Source organism: Cucumis melo, chromosome 3, assembly GCF_025177605.1.
Source record: "Cucumis melo cultivar AY chromosome 3, USDA_Cmelo_AY_1.0, whole genome shotgun sequence".
Classification (NCBI taxonomy): Eukaryota; Viridiplantae; Streptophyta; class Magnoliopsida; order Cucurbitales; family Cucurbitaceae; genus Cucumis; species Cucumis melo.
This window is the reverse complement of record NC_066859.1, coordinates 26,634,025-26,660,290: the sequence shown is the minus strand read 5'-3', so window position 1 is coordinate 26,660,290 and position 26,266 is coordinate 26,634,025. Positions and strand designations below refer to the sequence as shown.

At 31.6% G+C, this 26,266-nt stretch overlaps 3 protein-coding genes and 1 non-coding gene across 5 annotated transcripts; 2 read left to right on the top strand and 2 right to left on the bottom strand.

The window, feature by feature from the left end:
• Positions 1-5,772: 5,772 nt before the first annotated feature.
• LOC103488333 (uncharacterized) lies at positions 5,773-8,942 on the bottom strand. 2 transcript variants are annotated; one of them, XR_007819471.1, is made up of 6 exons: positions 8,461-8,925; positions 7,368-7,430; positions 7,153-7,215; positions 6,714-6,782; positions 5,998-6,520; positions 5,773-5,912 (listed from the first exon to the last, which is right to left on the bottom strand). XR_007819471.1 is itself a non-coding variant. In XM_008447025.3 (5 exons), exons 1-5 carry the CDS (start codon positions 8,788-8,790, stop codon positions 6,275-6,277), a joined length of 771 nt encoding a protein of 256 aa, XP_008445247.2. In that variant the 5' UTR covers positions 8,791-8,942; the 3' UTR covers positions 5,958-6,274. The 2 variants fall into 2 exon arrangements, 1 of the variants encoding a protein (XP_008445247.2); XM_008447025.3 differs by lacking the exon at positions 5,773-5,912 and having other exon boundaries at positions 5,958-6,520; positions 8,461-8,942.
• A 3,378-nt stretch (positions 8,943-12,320) lies between these two features.
• Positions 12,321-12,402, top strand: TRNAS-UGA (transfer RNA serine (anticodon UGA)). Its single transcript has one exon. It is a non-coding gene; the product is annotated as a tRNA-Ser (tRNA).
• Positions 12,403-17,672: 5,270 nt separating this feature from the next.
• On the top strand, positions 17,673-21,882 carry LOC103488336 (probable receptor-like protein kinase At1g80640). The gene is made up of 10 exons (XM_008447029.2): positions 17,673-18,364; positions 18,476-18,643; positions 18,752-19,008; positions 19,093-19,225; positions 19,344-19,407; positions 19,575-19,671; positions 19,870-19,972; positions 20,974-21,092; positions 21,189-21,278; positions 21,372-21,882. Exons 1-10 carry the CDS (start codon positions 18,208-18,210, stop codon positions 21,522-21,524), a joined length of 1,341 nt encoding a protein of 446 aa, XP_008445251.2. The 5' UTR covers positions 17,673-18,207; the 3' UTR covers positions 21,525-21,882.
• A 593-nt stretch (positions 21,883-22,475) lies between these two features.
• Positions 22,476-26,266, bottom strand: LOC103488335 (aspartate aminotransferase, chloroplastic). The gene is made up of 12 exons (XM_008447027.3): positions 26,090-26,266; positions 25,929-26,003; positions 25,733-25,804; positions 25,168-25,362; positions 24,983-25,021; positions 24,807-24,896; positions 24,564-24,672; positions 24,370-24,479; positions 24,093-24,236; positions 23,718-23,884; positions 23,042-23,306; positions 22,476-22,790 (listed from the first exon to the last, which is right to left on the bottom strand). The coding sequence occupies exons 2-12, from the start codon at positions 26,001-26,003 to the stop codon at positions 22,659-22,661; spliced, it is 1,398 nt and encodes a 465-aa protein (XP_008445249.2). The 5' UTR covers positions 26,090-26,266; the 3' UTR covers positions 22,476-22,658.

Genomic DNA, 26,266 nt, shown 5'->3' with positions numbered 1-26,266 from the left:
CACACCTCCCCCCCCCCCCCCCCCCCCTGCCGCCTTAATCAATGCCATTTTGCCAACTACCTTCTTTTTTATATTCATTACCCCTCTTTCTCTTTCTCTTTCTCTTTCTCTTTCTCTTTCTCTTTCTCTTTCCTCTTACATTTTATGGATTCTTTTTTAATTCCCTCTTTTATCTAATAACCTTTTTCTTTCTTCATTTCCTATCTTTACATCAATACCTTCAAATTTTCTCTACAACGTAATATACTTATTTTAGGTTTATTTTTCAGAAGTTTAGAGGTGAATTTGAGACCTAAACCATCTGACCATGATGATCTAAAACAGTGGGTGATCCACCTCTTCTATATTTTTATGCCATTCTCCCTCAAATCCTCTCTACTTTTAATAAATCTAAATATTTGAAAACATTTTAAATTGTATGAGTAACTATAGAATATTTTCAATTCTCAATTACGAGTTTATATATGTGTATATAATTTTATAATCTAAGCTATTTATGTATGTGCATATGATTTTATTCTATGCATCCAATTCTTATAAGAATTCAAAACAATATATAAAATTGCTTTGATACTTAATTCTCTAAGTGCTTGTATTGAAAATCATTTTAAAACGATTAAAATTATTAATCATTTTGAACATGTTTTTAGTTACTTTCACTTTTCAAAAAATACTATTTCCATACCAATTAAATTAACCATATTTGAATGTACGAAACATATACAATCTCGTTAGTGATTTTTTAAATGATAAAAGTTATTTTATTCATTTTAACATGCAGTTCATTTTTCTATGATTACTGTTGAGAGGCAAATTATGAAATCAATTATGGTATAAAATGTGTTTTTAGACAGTAATGATAATAAAGTAATGAAATAAGGGTTTTTTTCTCTTCCATTTTCATAACACGTAGGTGTAAAGCAAAGAAGTTGGCTGTGTATTGTACCTTTCATAAATCAACTAGAATAAAAAAAAAACGTATTTTTCAAACATGAATTGTCACTTTCATGTATTTGTTTTAAATGGACAACATGTTAATTGATTTTGTTACCACATGTTAATTGTCACTTTCATAAACATATTTTTAAATGGACAAGATTGCATATATTGAAAGAGCGTAGACGTTGATATTTGCTTCAGTTTTTGACCATGACTCATCTTAATGTGAATCCTAAAATCAGAGGAAGATGATTTTTGAAGAAACCAACGAAAAGACGAAGAATCTTTAGACATTAGTACGAAGAATCTGATACGATGCAATTATCTCTCGTTTAGGAATTAATAGAGGAGGATTTTCTCATTAATTAAGGAAGAATATAATACAAGATCAGGTAAATTACGGAGAATTTTAAGCTATAAACGACTCTTAACAAACTAACCTAAAGTAACTATTATTTCAGCTATACAACAGAATAGTTTTCTATTATTAACACTATACGTTATACTTTGATAATTCTTATAATTTTTTATTTTCTTTGGAGACACTATTTTGTTAAAAGAAAATACATATATTTATCTTTTTTCCTATGCAAGAATTTAGGGCTAACACAACTAACCCCGTTAAATTAGGGTTTTTTCTTAAAAAAAATAGAAAATTTGATTTGTATGTTCCATATCAAATTGTCCAATTACAAAACTCGTTGTATAGTATTTTAATTTAATACTTTTATGTGAGAAGTGAGAAGAGATGTGCAAATTTAGATAATATATAAGATATACCTAAATATTGTTTGGTTTAATATATCTAAGTATTGAATGCTAAACTTGTTTAAATAAATTTCTTAACTTAAAAAGAATTATAATTTTGTCTTTAAAATGTTGAATGCTAATTATGTGTTAACTCTATGGAAATTTGATTGGGTAATAGTAATTCATAAACTTTTAATTCTTCTTCTTCTTCTTCTTATATATATATATATATATATATATATATATATATATATATATATATATATATATATATAGTTAGTGGGGCTATTCAACAATTTTAAATTCACAAACTTATTGTAAAAATAATTGAAATAAAAGGAATAATAAATAATGTATAATAGAACCCGAAATTGAAGATAGAATAATGGTGAATGAAAATGTGAGAAAAGGGATGGAAATAATAATTTTGGGTCCAATGATGATGAATAGCAAATTGTATATGCAATAATAATAATGTTGATGATTGAGGGAGGCAAAAGAAATTAAGCAAAGCATAGGCATGATCCATAGTTGTCCCAATCCCAAACAAACACTCCACTGAAAAGAAAAAAAAAAGAACTAAAAATTGGAAGTAGCAAAGAACCTTTCTCCAAAACATCATCTCAAATTGATTTGAAGTGCATATGAGACAGTTTTATTTGAAATTCAAAATCTTTTTGGCTCTTCTTCTTCTTCTTCTTCTTAAATGGATTTAGGTCACATTTTAGTATTCAATTCGGATAAGTTATCAAAACAAAAATAAAAATAAAAATAAAAATAAAAATAAAAATAAAAATAAATAAATAAATAAATAAATAAATAAAATGATTGCCTAACAACTAACATATCAGTGCATTCCACCCGATAATTTCTTTTTGGAAAATAAAAAAGAGAGAGAAAGAGAAAGAGAAAGAGAAAGAGAGATGACAATGCATTTTGTCAAAAACTTGTCATTTCAAGAGGGCTTAAATCAAGTCAGCTAGATATATATATGTCAATGTTTGACAAGATTTGATATTAAAGATAATACATTTAACATTATCTTCATTTTTCTTTTCAAACAAATTTTAAGTGAGCCTTCCTTAATTCTAATCACATGCTTACATTTATATATCAAAATCATCCCAGAATTACACGAGTTACTAAGATTCAAAATGGCTTTTTGAATGAGATTATCAATGGAAATACTTGAATTATATTGGATTTGTAACCAACGAAATTGTAGGATGATGGATCAACTATAATTTTAACCAATAAATTTTGTGAAAAATCTTATTCTTAATCCTACTAGGTTTTAAAATATTAAATTCGATAAAAAAAAAATAGTTCTTTGATATTCTTTTTAAAATATTTAATAGTTCTTTAAACTGAAAATTTAAAGTTCTATTTATACATTAAATCCAAAACCTTAATATAGATCTAATAGACAAAAATTGAAATTTCAACCTACCATTAAATATTATTTAGTTAAAATCGACACAATTTTTAAACTTGAAAAGAAGAAATTTATTGTTATCATTACTATTACTTCAAAAGTGAAAGTAAAATGAATACAAACTTCAAACACTACGAGTTGGTAATCAAGGGTGATAATGTGAAAATTATAGTTAGTGTTTTTTCCGTTTAATAAAAGAGAAGACACGAATTGGATATAAGAATAGGCCATGAAGAATTAGAGATAAATTTTCAAGTCTATCGAATCTTGGGCCCAGCTCAGCCCCCTCGGCCCAATTTATATGCTTTACCATTTCAATTTTCACACATGATATAATTTTCACTAGAAATTATTGCATGATGGGATACTTTGGTGTTTGCATATGTCACAGTATAAATATATTTCCTTAGGAAAAAAATGGTCAGTACCAACAAGGAAACATAAGAGCAGAGGTTCAAAGTTCATTGACTATCTAAACAACATGGAGTACTTAACCTAAATAAGGTTATTGTTTCTCTCGGACTGGCTTTATTTATATATCGACAAATTTAGTGTAAGTATTTAAATCTGAAAAAGATATTATTTTAAAAAATTGTGACGTTTGGCAAGTTTACAAAATGTATATTTTTAAAATTAGTTTACAAAATAATTTATTTTACAGAAATAAGTGAAAACCTACTTTTTAGAAAATGAATTATCAAGTGATTGAGTAAGAATCTATAATTTTTTTTTATCTTATATTGAAATTACGAAAATATCCTTCATACTATCCCTCTTCCTCCCATCTTTCTTCCCAATTTTTGACAGTGCAATCTCGGTCAGACTCGAGCTCAAGAGAGTCCTTAAATATCCTTCTTTGTTTCCAGTTTTGCTCAGAAACTTCTTCGAGTTGGCCCGAGTTCCATCTCAACAACCACAATGTCTTCAACTTAATTGAAGATGCTCTGAGATATGCCCCGGAATCCACTTCTTAAGCTTTCCTGCCCTTGATCTCGACCAATCATCATCGAGATTAGCCCCATGATTTCATGATTTGGCTTGAGAACTCTTAAAACAGTTTGAGATTTCCTTACTACCTTCAGATGATGAAATAAATTGTGAGGACGTCAATGAAGAACATAGAGATACGGTTCGTAAAATGAAGATGAAGGAAAAATATGATCGAATTGCACTTCTCATGCCTAATTGATATTATATTATTTAAGAAAATTTATATTATTATGTTTTGTTGTTAGAGAACAATTATAATTTTTATGATTATGAATTTAAATATCAAGATACTTTTATTTCTAAAATAACATAGTCTAAAAGAACTTAATACAAAAAAGTAGTGTATAGTTCTAATTTTAATAATTTCAATTTTAGGAAGCAATCAATAGTTTCAAGATATCGTGCAATTATTTTCAAAATATATTTATTTCTGAAAACTCAAAACATATACATTTCTTTATGAAATTATAATTTAACTTTAGTATAAATATTTTTAGTAAATATAAAAAACTAAACAAAATTATACATATAAACACTTAGAACAAAATGCATAATTTTACCAAACATACAAGTGTTTAAATTTTAAAATGATTTTCAAAGAAAGTGTTTAAAAGAAAATATATTTTTGAAAAACATTTTTACTCGTAGATAATTCAAACGAACCTGGATGAAAAAAAAAAAAAGATGGCAGGAAAGAGGATAGCATTGCCATGGACATCGCCAGATGAGGAGGAAGAGAAGCATTGGATCAATTTTAACCTTTTGTAAGGCTATTCTTCTTCAATGCTCAATTCCCATTTTTAGTACTACTTATTTTTTGTTGTAAAAAGACAAAATAAAAACAAATTAAAATATTCACATCGTCAATTAATTGGTATTTAAAATTGTGTATTGTTATTACCTTCATTAATGTTTCATCATCTCCTTCCCAGTTTCGATTTATGATTTCAATTGCTTTTATTATTCTTGTTCTTTTTTTCTTTTAGACAAATTTAAAAGTGAAATGAGTTACGAAGCACTGTTTTCTGTTTCCAAAAAGAAAAGAAAGAAAGAAAGAAAGAGAGAGAGAGAGAGAAGAGAGATGAAAAAGATAAAAAGATAAAGGTAATATGAAGTACTTTGACAAAAAGTCAAAAAGTAATTTTTTCCCTTTTGTTGAAAAAAATTTCAAATACTCAACTTAAAAGTGACAAAACCAAAAAAAACAACGAAATAATTAATTATAATCAAGTTGCTTAGGTTCTCCCTCATGATATCATATCATATATTTTTATGGATCTGTCTTTATAATTTGAGTTGAATACATTTCAATCTTACAATTCAAGAAACTCTTCAACCTTCAAACAAGTTTTTAACTTAAAATTTTTTATAAAAAGAAAAAAAGAAAAAAGAGGATATATAATAATATAGAACAGCCTTTTTAAAAATATTCTGCTCCAATATTTCTTGTAATTAAAACAACAAAATGATGCTTCACAGCAATTTCCCATTTCAATTTCTTTTAATCAAAGATAAAAGAAAAATGAGTTCTTTTCTCCTCTCTCTCTCTCTCTCTCTTTTATTCCTCACAATCCAAGCAAGGAATTATGAAGTCATATGATAAAACAACTAGCAGTTTTCTGAATTCCGAGCCAATGAAATTGATTCGACACCTCGGATTTAGAAAATGAAAGAACAAAAATCAAATCAAATATGTTAAAAGAAACCATTACAAAAGGTTTGCTCTATCAAAATGTTAACAGCAGCAGCAGCAGCTCGAGAAGATTGATAGTTAACAATGTCAGTTAGATGGCTTTTCCTGAAAATATAGAATAAGAATTGGGTTGAATAGAGAGAGAAAACATTTCAGAATAGAACAAGTTTTGATTAGCTTTTCTTTTTACCTACAAAGAATCAAACAGGTTTGATCCTACAATATTGAAATGAATTTCAATAAGGTATTCTACTCCAAAGAATTTCGAAACAGCAACAGAAGGAACTCCCCAGTTTCGAAATTCTCTTGACTCTGTCAAATCTCCTTTATGACCTCAAGAATCATCTTAGGGAAAAACGATCTCCTCAGTAAATTATTCTTCATTTGGCATCGGGACAAGTCGTTTATCGTGAAGTAATGTCCTTGAAGAGTCGAAACACGTCTTCAGCTCATGATCAATGAGAGACTCAGAGACAGTCCTCAGCTGGGATCATATTAAGATCTGGTAGAAAGAAACCACCACTTTCCATTGAATTTATCTCCTGTCTGTTGTTTGATTCTGATTGTGAACTGTTTCCAGGTACGGTTTGTATCGGCAAAGTTGCAGGAACACTTTCAGTTGTAGGATCCGCCCTTTGGCACTGTTGATTTGAAGCTACTGGCTTTGACATGTCCCGAAGGTGATCCAATGATGTATTGAAATTCATATTGAGCTGAAAACGAAAGTTCTCAAATCAGAGGAGCCAACGGCAAGGATCGCAAGGCAGGCTCACATATTATTATATATAATACGCATATACGTTTAATGTTCATACATTATCAAAAGATCAACATCAATGTCTCACATTTCTTAATATTTTAAGACACTATTTTCATCTGGGTTCTGAGGGAAAATTTTTGAATCACCTTCATTTTCTTCAACTTCTCATTGTTAGTCGTCTGTTCCTTGAATGTCGCATGTAAGCTTTCCAACTCCTGTTCAAAACCAATCGACTTACATTAAACAAAAACAAAAGGATGGCTTTGATTGACAACTTGTGAAGATTTTTTATTTTCAAATAAACGTTGATGACAACTTTTTCCAAAAGCACTTTTCAAAATTAAAGAGCTGTAGTGGTAAGGAATAAGAATAGATCATAGATCTAAGAAGTTTAAACTCAAAATACCAACTCACTCCCCTCCAAAAAAAAAAAGTTAATAAAAGCAGAATACGGTGACTAAATCAGTAAAAAACATACACTTTAGAAAGGTTGCAAAAATTATTCTAAAACACACAAACTAGTATTCATTCAGTAACAACTACACTAATTCAGGAATCCTCTTTGCTTTAGAACAGCAAACCCACCTTTTTGAGATGTACCCTTTCCTTCAAAAGTAAAGACTCCTCCACTCTCAGATCAGCCAATGCCTGAAAAAGTTATGGGTAATTCAGAATAAGAAAGTAAGATAAGAAAAATGACTAATAATTAATCAACAACAATCAAATGACATTACAAGAATCGGAACAACACCCCGGCTGAGGAAAACTTTTAACACTGAACACAAGATGGAAATTTTTACCTTCCTTCTTTTTAACCTCTTGGCCATGGCAGTGCTAGAACTGAATTCATTAATACCGCAACCCTGCACAAAAGGTCAACCCATCAGATTTCAGTTTCTTTATACAGAAACTACAAAGAAAAAAAGATACACAAAAGTCCACAATTAAATTCAGAAAATTTTTAAAAAAGGGGGCCCTGTTTTAATTTGTATTTTTTTTTCTTTTAAACTTTGATAAACCAGTAATTAAAGGCCACATCATCAAACCCACATGGAGGCTCATCAATCTAACTAAAGTTTAAACCCCAATTTCTTTCTTCAGAATCTTACTTTCAAATGCTCGCGTGACCCTTCACGTGCCTCTCTTCTTTCAATTTAATGGCACTTTGAAATGAAAAACAATTGCCAACAAGGAAGGGGAAAAAAAATGAAAAAGAAGATCATTGACCTTCAGATCTGAGAACCCAAAGGATCAAATAATAATGGCTAAAGAAACATTTCGAGATTGTTCTATTCCAAGCCGTCTGATTATTGGGGGAGTTAGTACGTGGGACATACGCGCATAAACTAATTACTCTGCTCTCGAGAACAGAGGATAAACAAACATACTTTGTTCGATGACTTTGCGAAAACCAAACGCATCCTATCTCTAACGCCGTTTTCAGATGACGAGAATATCGATCTGATGATTCTGATCCCCACCACTATTCCGTGCTTACCGGCTCCGTTCCGTTCAGAAACTTTCAGTTCTGGACTTAGATTACTCTCCACTTAACGGCGCCATTAAGAACGAAAAACAGAGGAAAAGGGCGCCATCGTCCAAAACGAACTCGTGGGGTTCTTGTTTCAAATACGTCTTTGACAAAATACGAGCAATTCATCTTGTGGGGTGACAGAGTCAGCCACGAGGAGAGAAATATTCGTTTGTCGGCGGAGAAATTCGGCAAATACAGGGGAAAGGAAACCGCCATGATGAAGATCGAGGGCTCTGTATTTAACCCAAAACAAGAGAGAGAGAGAGAGAGGGAGGGAGGGAGAGGGAGAGAACAAAAAAAAAAAAAAAAACTGAAATGAAGATTGGGGGAAATAGAAAAAAGTAGAATCGAGAAAGAACCTTGGATCTGGAGGAGAGGGAGAATTCGGATGGATGACTGGACTCTTCGAATCCATCGGCGGTAGCAGAGGGGGATGTATCGCCACTCCAAGAGAGAGGGGTGGTGGGGCTGCATCTGGTGGAGGTAGAGTCCTTATTCTTGTGAGCAACGGCATCGAATCGGAAAGGGGAAAGAATCCTGGAACGGCGTTGCCTGAGACCCCATCTGGGGGGAATAACGGGAGACTTAATGGAGGAGGAGGCTTGAGACTGCTTGAGACGGACGAGTAACTCAACGACGACGCTGTCATCGGCCATGGCGGCACAAAACCACTCGTCCTTCAATACCATACTGAGCGGGGGGTTGGATAGATTGGTAAGGTCTGAAAAGAAAAACCGAGAGAGAGAAGAGAGAATTGAAGTTAAAAAGGAGAAGGGAAAGAGAAGAGAGAGTGAATGAAAATGGTGGAAATTTTGGAAATGGGGAGAAGGGAGAAGAAGAGATTCCAGTCATTCGTTTTTGTTTTGTGGGCTATTAGGGTGGGTGGGGGCGTGGCTTCGGGCCCGCATCTCTTTCCAGTATTCACCATTTCTTTTTCTTTTTTCTTTTTTTTTTTCTTTTTAATTAATGATATCATATTACCGAGAAGGGAACACACTGCGATGTGCGATTCTTTCTTCTTCTTTTTTTCCCTTTTCTCTTTTTTATTTTTTCTTATTGAAATTAAACTACGGGACGGGACCCACCTACCTCCTCCCACGCCGAACTGTATGTTCCGTTTCGTAACTGTGCTGCGCTTCACATGGGCCGGCCCAAACTTTTCCATGTAGCCCAATATTACTTTCGCAGTCTTTGAAAATTCTTAATCCTTTTTAACTTTTTATTTATTTATTTTTTATTATTATTATGATTGCCACCGGCGTTAATAGCTGATATAGGGATATTTTTAAAAAATTACGAATATAATAAGATACGTTACGATAAGCTACACATGGTATAAGTCTTGTTTATCAATATAAGTCTATTAGATAAATTTTATATAAAAATGTTATCATATACTTAATTATTATATTATTTATCGTAATTATATAATAAATTTTAAGTTTGAATGGAAAATTTTTAGTTCATTATCCCCTCTATTTTCTCTTCTCTCTCACTCCCTTCATTTTGTTCATATTTCCATTTTTTTTCTTCTCACACTCTATTTCTCACGTTCTCGCTCTTTGCTCAAAGTAGGAAGAGCTCAACAGGTGTTTGTAATAAATTTCTTTTGGTAGTTTATATTAACGACGACTCAAACAAATGGTTAACTACTTAAGTCTAAAAAGTCAGGCATATTTTAGGTGAATTTTACAATTATCTCATTGAAAATATCTAAGATCAAAAAATAATTTTCTTTTTTCATTATGTACATCGATCTATCTTTCTTCCTTAATTTTCCTATTTTGCCACCAGTTGGCATTGTTGTCTCCATGCTTCGTTCAAGACAACAAGAGTTTTTCGATCTAAAATGAGGGAGAAATAAGAGAGAAGGTGACAACAATAGAACGGTAAAGGAAAGAAGAGGAGAAAAGAACAATAACAAAAATAAATTTTACTTTATTTTATCCTTCACGATTTAGTTCCATGCATGTAGTTTTAAGATAAGGGATGATCTCAATTCAACATTATAAATGCTACAACAAAAACTGCTAAATAAATCCTTTTTTTTTTAATTGAAAGATTTTACTGTTGAGTTTAAAATTTTAACGACTTTGATACTGTTAAATTTAAAAATTCGATGAGATTATAAATGTTATTTTTTCCCATAAAACATAAATGTACAAATGAGTCTCTGATTTCTTTTGTATTTGAAGATTAAGCTTTTCCAATTTAATAAATAATCACTCAACATATTTATTCAATATAGGCAATGTTAAAAATTGACTATGGAAAAAATTATTTTACTTGAACTATTTTTTTGTAACGACGGTTACAAACTCACGAACGTTTCTATGAGTGTTTCCAAAGTTATTTTGGACGATTATAAAATAATTTAATTTTTTTTTCTTAAAATGACAAAACGTTAAACGAAACTATTACTTGTCTTTTTTAACAAAGTGAAGGCATATATATAAATTTTTAAAAACACACACACCCAAGCAAATATACAAAAGTTTGTCTATTTTGCTCGAATTGTATCTTGTTTCTATTCATTTTGCTACCAGACATAGTTTTCTTTAATAAATTATAAAAAAAAAAAATGTTGTATTTAGGTGTCGTTGGGACAAAAGTATACAAATTTACACTGACGTATTTTCAAATATAAATAAATAAAACAAAATATTAACACACAAATGACAAAAGTGTCACTAAAGTTAAAAAAATGATTTACATAGTTACCTGGAATATTCAAAAAAAAATTGTTAGTATTTTCTAACACTGTGTTGCCTATGCTAAAGTAGTTAAAGATCATTTTAAGGTACAAGGGGGCGTAGGGCGAATGAAAATTGATAATAATTCAAGGGGTGGGTCTTATTTGTAAAATAGGTATTGCCTCTTCAAGTTCACATACTTCTTTTTCTTTTTGGTAGCTAATTCTTTTCTAGCCATCTTTATTAAGATAATGAAAAAGAATCCTCTGATTTAATCTATTCGAATTTTCAAATGCAATTTTCTTTTTTTAAAAATTAATTTAATCTAAAAATTTATTTAAAATTTTCAAAGTTAACAGTTTTTATTAACAACTACGAGTTCGAGACAATAATTGTGTTCAATATTAAGACTTGACCCAAACACATATCATTTTTTATATGGTTTTTAGTAAAAATACTTATTTAGTCAAGTGACTCATAGGATTGGTCTATCAAATTGTTAAGTATAAAGACAACCGGCTCATAGAGTTGACCATCAATTTATAATTTCTGAGTATATGAAACCAATCCATAAGAATAACCATAAAGTTTGAGGAGATTTGACCATGTGAAAGCAAATATTATGATTAAGTTTTGTATTTTTACAAATGTTTGTATTACTAATAAAATAAATCAAACGGTTTTCGATATTAGTAACAATGAGATTAATTATATGAGGAGTTGATCAATAAATAACGTTAACCATCATGGTTTGGCTTAATGGTAAAAAGAGAGACATACGCGACAAAAAAAAAAAAGAATAATCCTTACAAAAATTATTTTTATATAATGGGAAGAACTCATGACATTTGAGATATACCAAAAACACATCCCCTAAACTTGAATACAAATTGAGGCTATACAGTATCAAAATTACCCCAACTTAAGAAATGGTATCAAACTCCACCATAATCTTTCAATTTTATCATATTGAACACACGTTACAATTTTTATTTTATATTAATTATTCCATTAAATTCATCTCCGTTGTTTAGGCAATAAAAAAAGAGAGAAGAAAATGTTGATATTCCACATTTGAATGATATGTCAATTATTGAGTAAACTTCTGTTCCCCCAAGTTTAGTAATTTTGCCTTTTCAGTTTAATAATAAAAGCATGCACTTATTAAAACCCTCAAGTAGTCTTTCTTTTATTTCTACACCTTATACTTTTGTCAGGGTATTTAATGGTTAGCTACTTTCAATCTTTTGAAATTCACTTTTTTAGCATAAAAATTAAAATATTAAAAAAACTGAATTTGTAATTTAACCAAATGAAAACAAAACATTTCTTAATCTTTGTTTGTTGTTAGAAAATCGTTTTAACTTAAAATATTTAATAGTTAATTGTGAAATAATTATATAAAGAAAATTATAATTCCATAAATTGAATTGCATAGCGTTTATGAAATATTATTTTAGATAGATTTAAATATGAACTTTATACTTTTCGTTATAATTTTCAAAGCGAGGTTTGTGAAACATGTGGTCGATATGTCCGAGTGGTTAAGGAGACAGACTTGAAATCTGTTGGGCTTCGCCCGCGCAGGTTCGAACCCTGCTGTCGACGTTTTTTTGTTTCATTTTACTTTTAGTTTTGTATATTTGGTGGTGTCTACATTTCAAGATTCACATGTTTATAGTTATTTTTTTCTTTATTGAAACTTACTTTTATTCGTTGGTTGTTTAAAATATATTTGTAATGAATATCAATTGTCACCATGAATTATCATATTTGTAACGAGATTACTTTGTTTTCTCTCTGTTTTGTTTTTTCTAATTGAGGACTTTCATCTTCGGTTGACCATAATTCCGACGGTGATCTTTGGGCATTGGGGACAATTTCCCAGCATTTTCGATGATATGATAAATGGGTCTGTTGGGAGTGGGCTTTGATAAAAAGGAAAGGGTATTATGTTGGGCCGAATCGGAAAGTAATGTGAAACGACATGTCGCATGGACGAATGATTGAAAATGAATAGATGTGTCGGTTGGAAGAAGATGGAGAGGAAATTAGAAAGTGTGGGTCAGAAATGAAAAGCAAAGGCACTCGTTTTTCCAAGAACATGTTCACTTTTTTCCAAGCCATTTTCTGCAAATTGAAATTTGGATTTTATTTATTTTTTCAAAAGTTCAAAGGAAAAGCGTATGACGCACGCATTCCACTTTTTTGTGTCCTAATAATATTTGGGTCTCACACACACACACACAAACCAACACACCATCTTCTTAATTTTCCAATTACTAGTTTTTCCACCACCCTCATACATTCCCTTATTTTCAAAACCCCACTTCCATTTCCTATCATATTTCACACGCCTTCGAAACTATACTCTTTAGTATTCGAAACAGTTCTAAGCATAGTTCAAATGAGTTAAAAACCAATCTTTATTGACAAACATTAGATTAAACTTTTTAGCAACAAGTCTAGTTCAAAAAGAATAATTCTTTTAGCGTAAAGCGAATGTATATGGTAGAGAATACGTAAGAAGAAAATGTGGAATTTCATTGTCTTAAAATCGAATACATCCGGTACAACACCTATTGATTTACTAACGTTGTCTTGTCACTACCTTCAAATTGAAGACTATATTAACAAGACTGATGCATGACAATCAAATTAAAGTTGAAGTTATAAATATAAGCATTGTGTAACATCTTCTTAAGGTAGCTCCCTCCAAAACTTACGGTATAAATAAATTGGTTTTACTTTTTTCAGCATCTGAATGTTTTTTCTTTTCCAAATAAAAGAGCGAATGCTTGTTTTTTTTTTTTTTTTTTTCTTTTTCTGATAAATTTCAAGCTAATCAACATATCTATTTTTGGTACTGTTAAATAATTCTAGTCTTATATTTAATTTAATTTTTTTATAGCATTAAGTTATTAAATTATGAATACAACCCACAAAATAAAAATAAAAATAAAAATAATAGTGAAAATCAGTATTTAAAGCTTTAAAAAAAAATGCAATGAACTGAGCGCCATAAATATAATAGTTGAATACAAAATTAAAAAATGACAAAAGATCATGTTAGTATGTTTATAATTTTTTATATATTTTTTTAAATGTGTGTGTGTGTATATATATATATATATATATAGAGAGAGAGAGAGAGAGAGAGAGAGAGATAGAGAGAGAGAGAGCCGTACAGCGGGGCTAAACTTTAAGGTGGCGTATAGTTGTTGGGCATTGGGGCCCTATTGCCACCCGATCCATCACCCTCCAATTACTACGTTGTTTTTTCTTTCTTTCTTTTTGGTGTAAAATACACATTTTCCTTCTACACTTATTTTTTTTTCTTATCAATTCTCAAATGGACTGGATTTTTTCTAATTATAAAAAAATATTTTTTAAAGCAGGAACATGTATTCTTATTTATATTTTATGATTACTATGTTTTTCATGTAGTTATATTAAAAAGAAAATTATTTTAGTTTTAATGAATTACGTGAATTTTTTTAGCATATTAACTATGAAGTGAGAGAATAAACTCCGACCTTACAAAATTCACATAGTTCATTTTGTCCATATAGATCTTTTACAACTGTTAAATGTAGATAATTTAACATAACTTTTGATTTTTTTTAATCAAATTATGTTTATTTAAAAATCTTAACAAAACAAATTTAATCATAACTCAACGGAATTAAGATATATATTTTGAAAATATATAGAACAAGACTTCCTATACTATTTAGTTTGATTCATATTTGATATTTTACTTTTTAATATTTCCAATCTCAAACAAATAGTGTTAAAAATTTTCTTCTCCATGGATATAAAAAATTAAATTAAAACATAAAGATGTGAATTTTGAAATGGCAATGAACATGAAATAAAATAAAGGCTTGAATAGGACAAGAAAAAATGATGTATCTTATCCAAAACAAAAATTGATCAACACAAATTTCAAAATCTTCTAAATTTGTGGGGTGGGGTTTCTACGTACGTGTAAATGAATCCCAACTTTATTTTCTCATCCCTCCATTATTTTTTTTTAGTAAATTCTAGATATGTTTTTTTTTCACTTCATCTTAAAGTCAAAATTTCTTATCCCACTTGAAATTTTGAAACTTATTAATTTGCTCACTTGGTTGCTCCATTGGGCTTTCATCAATGGATTGATTGGTGAATCCAGCCTATTTTTGTACTTTTATATCTTTAATACTGCGACAATTAAATGTTTGAATATATTTGAAATTATAATGTTATGTCTCAACCTCTCGTTTGACATAAGAGAATGAGAGATAAAAATAAGTAAAAGTATTTTTTTTTGGTGTAGAAAACCACACACATTCGTTATCGTCGCAAACACCTTAGGGGATCGTTCCTGTTTTGGTATGGTTTTACCTTTTAGTCCATCATGCACGAAAGTTTTGCATATTAATATAGTATCAAGGCCTACAACATTCTAATGCATAAGTTAGTACAAAGAATATGTATAGTTCGGTTAAGTATGCAAAAGTAAAGTTGGATACCTTCTTGAAAGATTTACTTCTATCTCTCCTTTAGAGTTGTCAAATAGGGCTACTTACAAAAAATTTCTTGTGGGGTTACATATGACACAAGTGATGTTAGGGTGATTTGCAACATCTAGTTCTATAATGAGCACGATGTATATAATTTTCAATTATTATATATTTATTATCTTGCATGCCTTTGACTTTTCATTTTATGGATACGCGTCTTTTTATGTCACCTTCCAATGTTTTTCGGATTTGGACTCATCCTTAAACTTATACTTTTTAGAACAATCCTCGAGAGTATGTGACACCATGGCTTGCAATAAGAATCATGGGATGAAAAGAGGATAAAAATTTAATGACAATGATTTTGAGTTAGAAACCTAGTTAAATCTCCTCCAACCTATGGTGCCATTAGAAACAAATCTACTTTGAAAAATATTAGATTGTTTATTAATTTAAAAATCCCAAGAAATTTTGAGTTCTTAACCTTTTATCTAAACTTGCGGCATGCAAAAAAATTGTTTTAATTTGTTAATGTAGATCATAGATAGTAGCCATCCATTTCAAATTCCTGTTAAATCTTACCGGTAATTTAATAGTAAGAACTAAAGTACAAAAACCAAATCATTACATTTAAAAGTATAAAAACTAAACTGTTAATTCAATAAAAGTACGATAAACAAATATGATTTTTAACCTTATAAATTTTAAAGGAGAGTTTTATTCATTAAAATAATTTTCATAAAATATATATCATTTTTATTAAATCCAAAGTTAAATAGAGACGTTGGAATTGAATTGTACTTTGTAGACAAATATTTATTTTCAAAAAGAAATTTACGCCTAACAAAGTCAGCTTGATGTTTTGTCGTTTCTAGTTGACTTCTCTCTCTTTTCTTTCATTTTCTTTTTTTCTTTCTTTCTTTCTTTTATATATTAAATAAATAATTAAATGATTAATAATAGTAATAATAATAATAATAATATCATTATTATTAACAAATACATAATGGAAGTCTTGGAGGGTTAAAACATTTGTAATTAAAAAACTCCAAAGTTATGCACTCAATTTGTCTCATTTAGTTACCCACATTCTCTTTCTCTTTCTCCAAAAGCCAAAAACTATTTATATATATATATATATATATATATATTCTCCCTATTTTCTTAATTTAAGGTGCAGTTTAAACAAATAACATACCATTTCTAAATATTCTCATTTTCACATTATATTATGAAGTTGGTTACCTATAGAATTTATATATTTGGTACCATATTCTCATATAAAAGATCTAGATCGAGGAGAAAAGTAAAGTTATATCTTAGTATATACTTTAATAATTAATCTAGATGTTTAAAGTATAATTAATATCGTAAGTTAGAAAGTTCACTCGAACATTATGAACTAATAAAAATTGAACATTACAACTTCAATAAAAATATGTAACATTCATACTTTTTTTTCAAGTTTGAATACATTGGAAAATGACGGGATGTTTACTTTTACAATTAAGATAGACTATATATGTTCGATTTGTGGGTCATTCTTGCTAAAAGCTAGACACTATCTTATTAACTCTAATCTATCTAAAAAGGTTTTTTTTTTTTTTTTTTTGTTGGTATACATTCAGTTTTCATCACAATTCTCTCATAAAAGAAACATTTATTATTTGGTAAAGAGTCCTATATTAAGTGATATTTTCATTGTGTTTTCTTAACTCTATGAATAGGAAAGGAAAGGAAGTCATTGTAGAAACATTGTTGTCTCTCACCTATTAATGCTTGTGTTGTTCTCTTTAATTTCATTTTCTAGATGCAATTAATAAATTCACAAATGAACTATTGAATATTTACTTTAACAATCAGTACCCTATTAAAATTTAATATCTAACAACTTGGATAATATATATATATATATATATATATATATATATATATGCATGATGAAGAAGCAGGTGGTATGCAAAGTTATGGAATTTGTATATCCCAACAACAAAAGGTTTTGAAAAAAGCTAAATAATATTAAATTTGCACTTTACATTTGTTTAAAATGTTAGGTTGTAATATTTTCTTGTCAAAAGAATCCACTAATGTAGAATAATGCGATCATTGTGATACATCACCTTTGTTTTTAAAGGACTAAAATAGAAATTTTTTATTTTTTAACTTTCAATTATAAAGATTGAACACAAACGGGTTAGAAGTTCTAAATTACATAAATTTAAGGCAAAATTTGTAGAGTTATATGAGCTCAATTCTTACTAATAAAAATGAAAATTTGAAATATACATTTTTGTGAGTTTATTTTGGCAGTTTGAAATTTCTGTTCAAACGAAAAGTTCATATTCCCCAAAAAGGTATCACCATTTTTGAACCCAAAGCTTTGTCCTTCTCATAAACTTTCCTTTTTTTTTTTTTCTTTTTAAACAGGCGACGACCAGTGAAGACGACGGCTCCTGAGGCTGTACAGTGCGCCAACATTGCGTGAAAACGCATCTCTCTCTTCACAAATCAATTTTCAATTCCCCCTTTTGGAGATTTGGTTATCTACCCACTGTCATTGCCACTCTCTTTCTCTCCCACTTCTTCTTCTTCTTCTTCTTCTTCTTCATCTTCACTGTTTTTGTTCTAATGGCATCTCTTTCAGTCAGAGTATAATGGAATTTTAAAACCCCGTTTACCCCATTAACTGCCCACATGATTCGTATGTTGTGGATTCGTATGCTGTGTGTGTTTTTGTGCATACAAACTTCTTTCCGTTTCCATTTTCAATCCAAAATCACACTCTCTCTTCCGTCCTTTTGAATCCACAACACGACACCCATCTCTCTCTCTCTCTCTCTCTCTCTCTCTCTCTCTCTCTCCATGTTTTCATGAAATCCGTGAAAATAATTAAACTAGGGATAATATGAACCTTCTTCTTCTTCTTCTAATTCTTCTTCTTTTTCCTTCTCTTCGATTTCAAATTCCCTCTGTTTTGGTTGGTGCTTCTTCTTTTGAACTACTTCAACAATCTCCTTCTCCCATTTCTCCATTTTTGGATTCAATGACTGCTTCTTCTCCAGGTGGGTATTTTACAGATCTGTCTCTTTCAGCTCTTCATCGTTTTCTTTACTTAATTTTTGATTCTCCACTCTCCAATATCCACCGAAACTTCCTCTGTTTTGTGTTTCCAGGGATTCCGATGGGAATGGAGACTCTTACAAATGATACACACAAGAAAATGCTTATTGCCCTTATCGTTTGTGCTTCATTCGGTGCTGTGTTAGTGGTTTCACTGTTTTTATGGATTTATTATAGAAGAAACTCCCCCAACTTCCATAAACGAAACGGTCAGAGCTCAGGTAAAACTCATATTGAATTCTTTTGAGTCATCTGCCATTTTTCATCCGGTTTGAATCGATTCATTTGGAGGTTTTGTTTTTGTTTCCTGTTTGAATTTGGATTTGAAGATACCGAGAAGGGTGTTGTTGGGTTAGCTCCGATATTGCGTAAATTCAGCTCAAACAAAATGATGGGTAACAATAAAGTATCTGTTCCACTCATTGATTACGAGGTGCTGGAAAAAGCCACCAACATTTTCGAGGAAAGTAACATTTTAGGGGAGGGTGGATTTGGAAGGGTTTACAAGGCTCGTTTAGAAGAAAACTTATATGTCGCTGTAAAGAAACTTGAATGTACCGATAAGGATTCCGAGAAAGAATTTGAGGTTCTGTTTCTTTGTACCACCATTTTCTTCTTATTCTTCTTCTTCCTTCAGAAAACTGAACTTCCATAACTTGAAATTTTGCAGAATGAAGTTGATCTATTGAGCAAAATTCATCACTCAAACATTATTCGCCTTCTGGGTTACACCATACATGGGGAATCAAGGCTTCTTGTTTACGAGTTAATGGAAAATGGATCACTAGAGACATTGTTACATGGTAAAACACCAAATCAAAGCTTCTTAACTTTTTGTGGTTCATTAATTAATTGGCTCTATGATTATCCCTTACTTGCTCAGAGTTGTCTGAAATCGAAATGTTTAATGTTTAATGTTAGGTCCTTCACATGGAGAGGCATTAACATGGCACATGCGCATGAAGATTGCTCTTGATGCAGCTAGGTGAGCTTGTTTTTATGTTTCTACAAATGTCTATGTCTACTACAAGATCAGAAAAAATTATTGAACAAAAGCGTCATAATGGAGATGGAATTGTCTTTAATAACAATACCTTCCTTCTTTTGAGCTTCTTCCTTGTGTTTTTCTGACACTTGAAAACTGTTGACCAGAGCATTAGAATATTTGCATGAGCACTGCAAGCCATCAGTAATACATAGAGATCTGAAATCCTCCAATATTCTTTTAGATGCAAACTTCAATGCCAAGGTAAAATAATACGTTAATTCAAGTTTGAAAAAAGTCCAATCCAATGCCCTTTTTTTTAAAAAAAAAATATATAAAAAATTCAGAAATCAAGACAACTATTAATTTACAACAAACAGGTTACGCTCTCAATTATTTAAAAGAAGAATACAATGGAAGAGAGATACCTAAACTTCTATGTTTTTTGTGTTGTGGATTCAGCTTTCTGATTTTGGCTTGTCTGTCATTGTTGGAGCACAAAACAAGAATGATATAAAGCTTTCTGGAACGATGGGTTATGTTGCTCCTGAATATCTTTTAGATGGTATGTCAAACTCAACATTTGATTTTGTGAAAAATAACCTAATCACCATGATGTTATAGTATCACTTTGATTAGTAGCATAATTTAATGTTAAATAAACATAATTAGGGGATTAATTAGTAAATTAACCTTTATGATGGATTTCTTCACTTTAGTCTTTGTGACGATGTAGTTGATTGAACATAAAGTTGGACTGTTTTCAGAAAAGTTAAGCTTAATTGGGTGTTTACCTCTTTTAACTGTTAAAAGGGTCTCATCATGTTTCAATTTGCTTGAACTTTTATTTCTAAAAAACTTGGTGGTATTTGATATCAAGTGTTAGGTGGAGGCCACAGCTAGCTCAAAAAGATATAAGTAGTTTTTTTTTTCCTTCTTTTTTCTTTTTTCAGAAAAAAAATAGTAAAGGAGATATGATTATAATAGTGGGCCATCCCATCTGTCTTGGAATCTAGTCTCACTTGTAAGAGGGTGAGGAGCATGCAACCAAAAGCAATAGACAAAAGAAAAAAGCGAGTGGTAGAGCACTCTAAATAAAAACTTGTTCATAAAGATTTACTCTCCTCTCCCTCCCTACCTTGCCGATATATTTGGAATGGAGAATCTATTAAAAGTGATTACTAATTTTGAGCCTAGAGTTGAAAGAGGGTTAAATATGAACTTTCTAGTCTCTTTAGTGCATTTGTATCTATAAAAGTGCTTCATTGACCCTTTGCATGTAAATGTAGGTAACATACTATCAGTGAACTACGTAAGTCTATGCGTCAACTTATTCTACTTATTTATTTTTTTATTTTTTATTTTGTTGTTGATTTTGACTATATTACAAGAGAATTCATTGTTAACATAATGTAATTGAAGATTTTAACTTGTAGAAATGAGATTTTGTTTTCAACTTGTTTGTAATTTTTGTGTTGATATGTTAGCTGCTTCTACTCCACATTGTCTCCTTCCAGCTTCAGTTTGGTATTTTGGTAAAAAAGAAAAACGATTACTTGTGGACAGGTAAATTGACTGATAAAAGTGATGTCTATGCTTTTGGAGTTGTGCTTTTGGAGCTTCTTTTAGGAAGAAGGCCTGTTGAAAAACTGGCACCATCTCAATGTCAATCCATTGTCACATGGGTAGAGCTCCTACTTAACCAAACCCCTCAATGATATTCCAACTTATATTTTTCTCAATCTTTCAACCTTTAATTGGCATCTTTTTCCTTCATGCAGGCTATGCCTCAACTCACTGATAGATCAAAGTTACCTGATATCGTTGATCCGGTGATCAGACACACAATGGACCCGAAACATTTATTTCAGGTGCATAAATACTCCCCATTTACATTAGAGCTTTTCCTTCCACCTCTTCAATTGAAGGTCTTTTGTGTATATTCATACTATCAAATGGTGTAGGTTGCTGCTGTCGCTGTGCTGTGTGTGCAACCGGAACCTAGCTATCGTCCCCTAATAACAGATGTTTTGCACTCTCTTATTCCTCTTGTTCCTGTTGAGCTAGGAGGTACTCACAGATCATCAACATCACAAGCTCCTGTGGCTCCAGCTTAGCTATTGTTTGGTGGGAGAAAGTGAGAGAGAAGTGTTTGATGATACTGCAGCACTGGTTCAAGGGTTCTTCAAAGCTCAAATATACGATTCTTTCAATCATATTTGTTCTTATTTCTGCAAATATGGTTGCTGGGGTGAATGATATGAAAACCAATTGCTATTGGTGCTTGGTTCAAAGCCTTGTGAGGACTGGTGGAATGTTACGCTACATGTATTTCTTTTATCCTCCTCAAAAGCAATAAAAATGTATAACTTTGGGTCAAAAGAATGCATTTCTTTTTTAAAAAAGGATTTTGTGTACATGAACCGAGGGACACTCTTAGAAGTAATATACTTTCCTAACCCTTTGAAATGCCAACTTGACTGTTTCTCACAGCAAATTTTACTCTTATGTTTGAGTAATGTTGAAAGCTGTTCTTCACCAAAATTTGTACTCGTGTAATTATGATTTCATTAAAAAATGAAAACCCTGATAAGTCAACAAGGCATTTTTGCTTCTTTATCTTTGTATCTATAGCATATCAGTAGTTTTTTTCCTAGCAATATCTCTCCATGAAATAAAACCTCTACTTTATATCATCTTACTCTATCCCCTTTGGCTTGATGCTACCGACCAACACGATGTTGCTCTTCTGTCACTTATATAATCATCACTTTCTTTTTTGTTCATCTCAGGTTTCTTGAGTGTTAGTTTGGAATACCTAATACAGAAACGGCTAATCCAACCACATTCCATGAGACAATTCAAACCCATCAAAGTTAAAAGTACCGAAACTCAATTAGAGCTTTTATAACAGATGAGCTACTTGAAAACTAGAGAGTTCAGTGCACTAAGGGATGAAAAAAAGGGTCTAAAGATCATGATCTGCTATCGCCGATGAGAAATTGAACATGCAAATAACAAAGAACCAATAGTTAAAATGCTAGAAAATATAACAGATTGCTTCAAAATTTGACCTTGAATGAAGAAGTCTCACAATCTCGGGGCCACTTTATTACAAAATTTAGATCATTGTCTCAGCTGAAGTTAGATTCAGTAAAGAAATCTTAATTATTCGATCACTCATGAATACAAGATTTGAAAACAAAAATTTGAAGATATATTTCTATCATATATCCGATAAGATTTCCATTTTACCGTACATTGTGGAATGAATCAATGATGGCATCTGCGAGATATTCACATTTAGCTAACGACAATCCAGCCAAAGATATCCTTCCATCCTTTGTCATGTATACATGCCATTTGTCCGTCATATTATCACTCTGTTTGAACATAAAGAGTACAATACAAGGCAACATGTTACGGAAATGCAAAACAAGAATTGGGATATTGCCCAAAAATGAAAAAGAAATCAGATAAAACAAAGACTACTGCAATAGGTTTTGAAATATCAGGAAGCCTAGCATTGCTTCTCTTCCCAGTTGATGAATTTTTTGGATCAAAATTACAAAGAGGGAGGCACCATATCTTGATTTTCAGTAGATAAAAGTTGATTAATCGACAAGAAAATTACCTGAACTTTGCTCAAGCCTGTGAATGAGAACATGCCGATCTGCTTGAGTATAAAGGACCAATCTTTCCCACTTTTATCTTTTACACAGAGACTATCATAAAGCTTCTGTCTAACATTCTTTATTCTTCCGGCCATCATTTCCATTTCTGCTTTCCACTCGTTAAATAGTGCTGGATCTCCAACAATATTCGCAACAATTCTAGCCCCATGAACTGGAGGATTTGAGTACATTGGTCGAGCAAGCCTCTTCAACTGGCTCTTTACCCTAAAAATAAAAAGGCACCCATTAGGCATTTATAGGGATAAAACAGAATGGATACCTGCCACAACCTACTGGATTCAACGAGAAAAGGACTTATCAAGCACATTAATCATCATGGAAATTAGAGATAATTGATCAGAATAAACTAAACCAATAAAAAATTATTTAGTTGAACCCTGAAAATGCGCAAGCAATGTATCACTCATCCAAGATATATTCTAAACCTGCAGGAGGAAGTTGAACTGCCTATTTCCTTTCTTTTGTGTGATAGTACAATATCATATATAAGCCAGGATTGTATAACCATCTTGTACTTTGGTTCTTATAAATTTCCAAGCAATAATTTGGGCACAAGAATGTAACAATCGTACGAAACCACGGAAAGGACAATGCATAAAATTTTGCTCAGTGCACCTGGTTGCTGCATCTGCTGACGTGCAGACGACATTGATAGCCCCAATCCTTTCAGCATAAAGACCAAGATTTTTACTATAGGACTGAGCAACCAAAAGCTCCAAACCACGAGCTGCAAACAGCCTAACAGATGCTGCATCAGCATCAAGGCTTCCACTAGCAAAGCCCTAGAACTCGAGACAAAACAAAATATTTAGAAAGGAACCAAAAATGAGCAAATTCACAGACATAACTGCATATAGATGGTGCTCCCAAAATAAAAAAAAAAAAAAAAATTAAAAAAAAATAAAAGAAAAAACTGCAGATAGATGAACAAAACTCCGAGTAGCAACAAAATACTACTATGGTAGCCTTTTCTTTTCAAAGACTCAATACCTGGTATGCAACATCAAAAAATGGAATGTGGTTCTTTTCCTGAATGACATCAGCAATTTTTTCCCACTGCTCAGGTGTTGGGTCAATGCCAGTTGGGTTGTGAGCACAACCATGAAGCAGCACAAAAGATCCTTCAGGTGCTGCCTGGAAGATATGAGACGAAAGACAATGTCCAGAGCAAGAAAATCATCAATAAAATAAGCCAAACAAATAAAATTGAGGACCAGCACCACAAGACAAATGTCACAAGGAGAAAATTATTTAGTCAGGCAATAACCTTAATATCAGATATCATCCCCTCAAAATCCAAACCAACTGTTTTAGGGTCATAATATCGATACTCAGACCATGGAACCCTTGCATCATTGAAAATATTTTTATGATTCCCTGGAATGAAAATTTCCTGACTATAAGAATTAGTTTGCCAAGAACCAAACCAATAAATAGTAAAGTAAACATATCAATACAAACCCCAAGTTGGAGAAGATATAAGGACTTTTGCACCAGGAAAGTATCGTTCTATAAGCGCGGCAGCTAGTCTGAGAGAACCAGTCCCCGACAAACCTTGAATAGTCGCAACCTAGAAAATATATAATAAATGAATAAATAAAAGGGATCATCCTTCACAGCGGAAATATCTCATTGATTCTTTCTTAAAGCAAAAATCTAATGATATTGAAAGAAAGTGGATTTTCAAGCTAAAGTTTGACATACACGTTGCTGCTTAATGACGGGGTTATTGGCTCCAAATAATAACTCTGCAGTTGCCTTATTAAATGCTGCCAGACCTTCAATTGGGAGATACTAGACATTGAAAATAGGTTATTTACAGCATCCACGAGTCAGATAAGAATTTCAAATAGCATTCACTTTCAACAACGTCAATGTACCTCTTTGTTATCTCCCCTCTCCAGCATAAGTGACTCAACCTGTTGAATCAAACAAGTCAATTACAATAAAATAAAAGATATTGCCAACTTCCATGAAAAACCAAGATTGAACAAAAAAAATACAAAGATTTAATTAATAAAACACAATTATAGAATCGAATAAGGATAGATCTTAGATTCTTAACCTTCTTCACAACATCAAGCACATAAGGTTGCAGCTCTTCCGTGCGGTATGCACCAACTCCCAAGTTGAGTTTGTTTCCGTGTGTGTCTGCTTTGAAAGCCTCAGAAACTCCAAGAATTGGATCAGGAGGAGCCATCGTAATCCCCTCAAACCGAGAGACATTAACCGAAGCAACCATAGATATCCTGCTGAAGGACTGAAAATCAAAAAATGGTACTGGATCAATCCGCCTTTCACTTCCCTGCACTCAGCTCCACTATACACTTCGCTAACTCCATCAACCAAGGTAAGCAAATAAAATACAGAGATAAGGACAACTAACACCTCATTATATGTCCATGAATCATGATAGCGGTTGCACAGATATCCTTCAGAGGTAAAACAGGATCCAAAAAAGACATATAAACACTCGATCTAATGAACGAATAAAATTCATTTTAAATAGGAAACAATACGAAGAATATTTCCATAAGAAGAAGCATGACGAAGGTACAATACATAAATTAGCAACCAAATGAATAGAAGTTCAATCAATTTTGCTAATAAACGAGAGAGAATAAGCATACCTTCGCCTTCGCGAATGGATGGTTTTTGTCAAGATCAAAGCTTAGAGAGTTACTTCCAAGGTTCAACTTCTTCTGTTAAAGGAGCAGAACGCGCAATAGAGTAACAAAAACAACAAAAAGATTGAAACCAGGAGGAAAAAAAAAAAGAAAAGCAAGAAAGAAAGAGATAGTAAACAGAAGGTAGAGAAAAAAAAACCTTATTGTTCTCAAGTGAGGAACGTGAAGCAGAAGAAGGGGAGGCGGAAGCAAGAGGGAGGACAGAAGAAGCCATCTAAATCCAGGCAAGAAGAAATGAGCTCAACAATGAAGCAAAGAGAAACAAATTAAGATCAATGAAGGTAGAGGTTAGATATGGACCTCGATGGAAATGAGATCAGTGACGATGGCGATTGGAGTTTACAGAGAGAACAAGACGGAGGACAGAAGGCGATGGACCCGAGGGGCAATTTGTTGACGGAGGAGGGACTTAGCCGCAAACTATTAGCGCTCGTTGGATCTGTTCTCTGTGTTGGGGCTGAAATGGTAATTCTGGTC

Bases quoted from the DNA above. Each gene is read 5' to 3' on its own strand.
- LOC103488335 (XM_008447027.3), bottom strand. From the start codon at position 26,003: ATGGCTTCTTCTGTCCTCCCTCTTGCTTCCGCCTCCCCTTCTTCTGCT. The intron at 25,805-25,928 runs GTTTTTTTTTCT...CTCCTTTAACAG, and splicing joins CCTCACTTGAGAACAATAAG to AAGAAGTTGAACCTTGGAAG. The intron at 24,673-24,806 runs GTATGTCAAACT...TATATTTTCTAG, and splicing joins CCGTCATTAAGCAGCAACGT to GTTGCGACTATTCAAGGTTT.
- LOC103488333 (XM_008447025.3), bottom strand. From the start codon at position 8,790: ATGGTATTGAAGGACGAGTGGTTTTGTGCCGCCATGGCCGATGACAGC. The intron at 7,431-8,460 runs GTTCTTTCTCGA...CCTTTTGTGCAG, and splicing joins CCCTCTCCTCCAGATCCAAG to GGTTGCGGTATTAATGAATT. The intron at 7,216-7,367 runs GTAAAAATTTCC...TAACTTTTTCAG, and splicing joins AGAGGTTAAAAAGAAGGAAG to GCATTGGCTGATCTGAGAGT.
- LOC103488336 (XM_008447029.2), top strand. From the start codon at position 18,208: ATGAACCTTCTTCTTCTTCTTCTAATTCTTCTTCTTTTTCCTTCTCTT. The intron at 19,672-19,869 runs GTAAAATAATAC...TTGTGGATTCAG, and splicing joins ATGCAAACTTCAATGCCAAG to CTTTCTGATTTTGGCTTGTC. The intron at 21,279-21,371 runs GTGCATAAATAC...CAAATGGTGTAG, and splicing joins ACCCGAAACATTTATTTCAG to GTTGCTGCTGTCGCTGTGCT.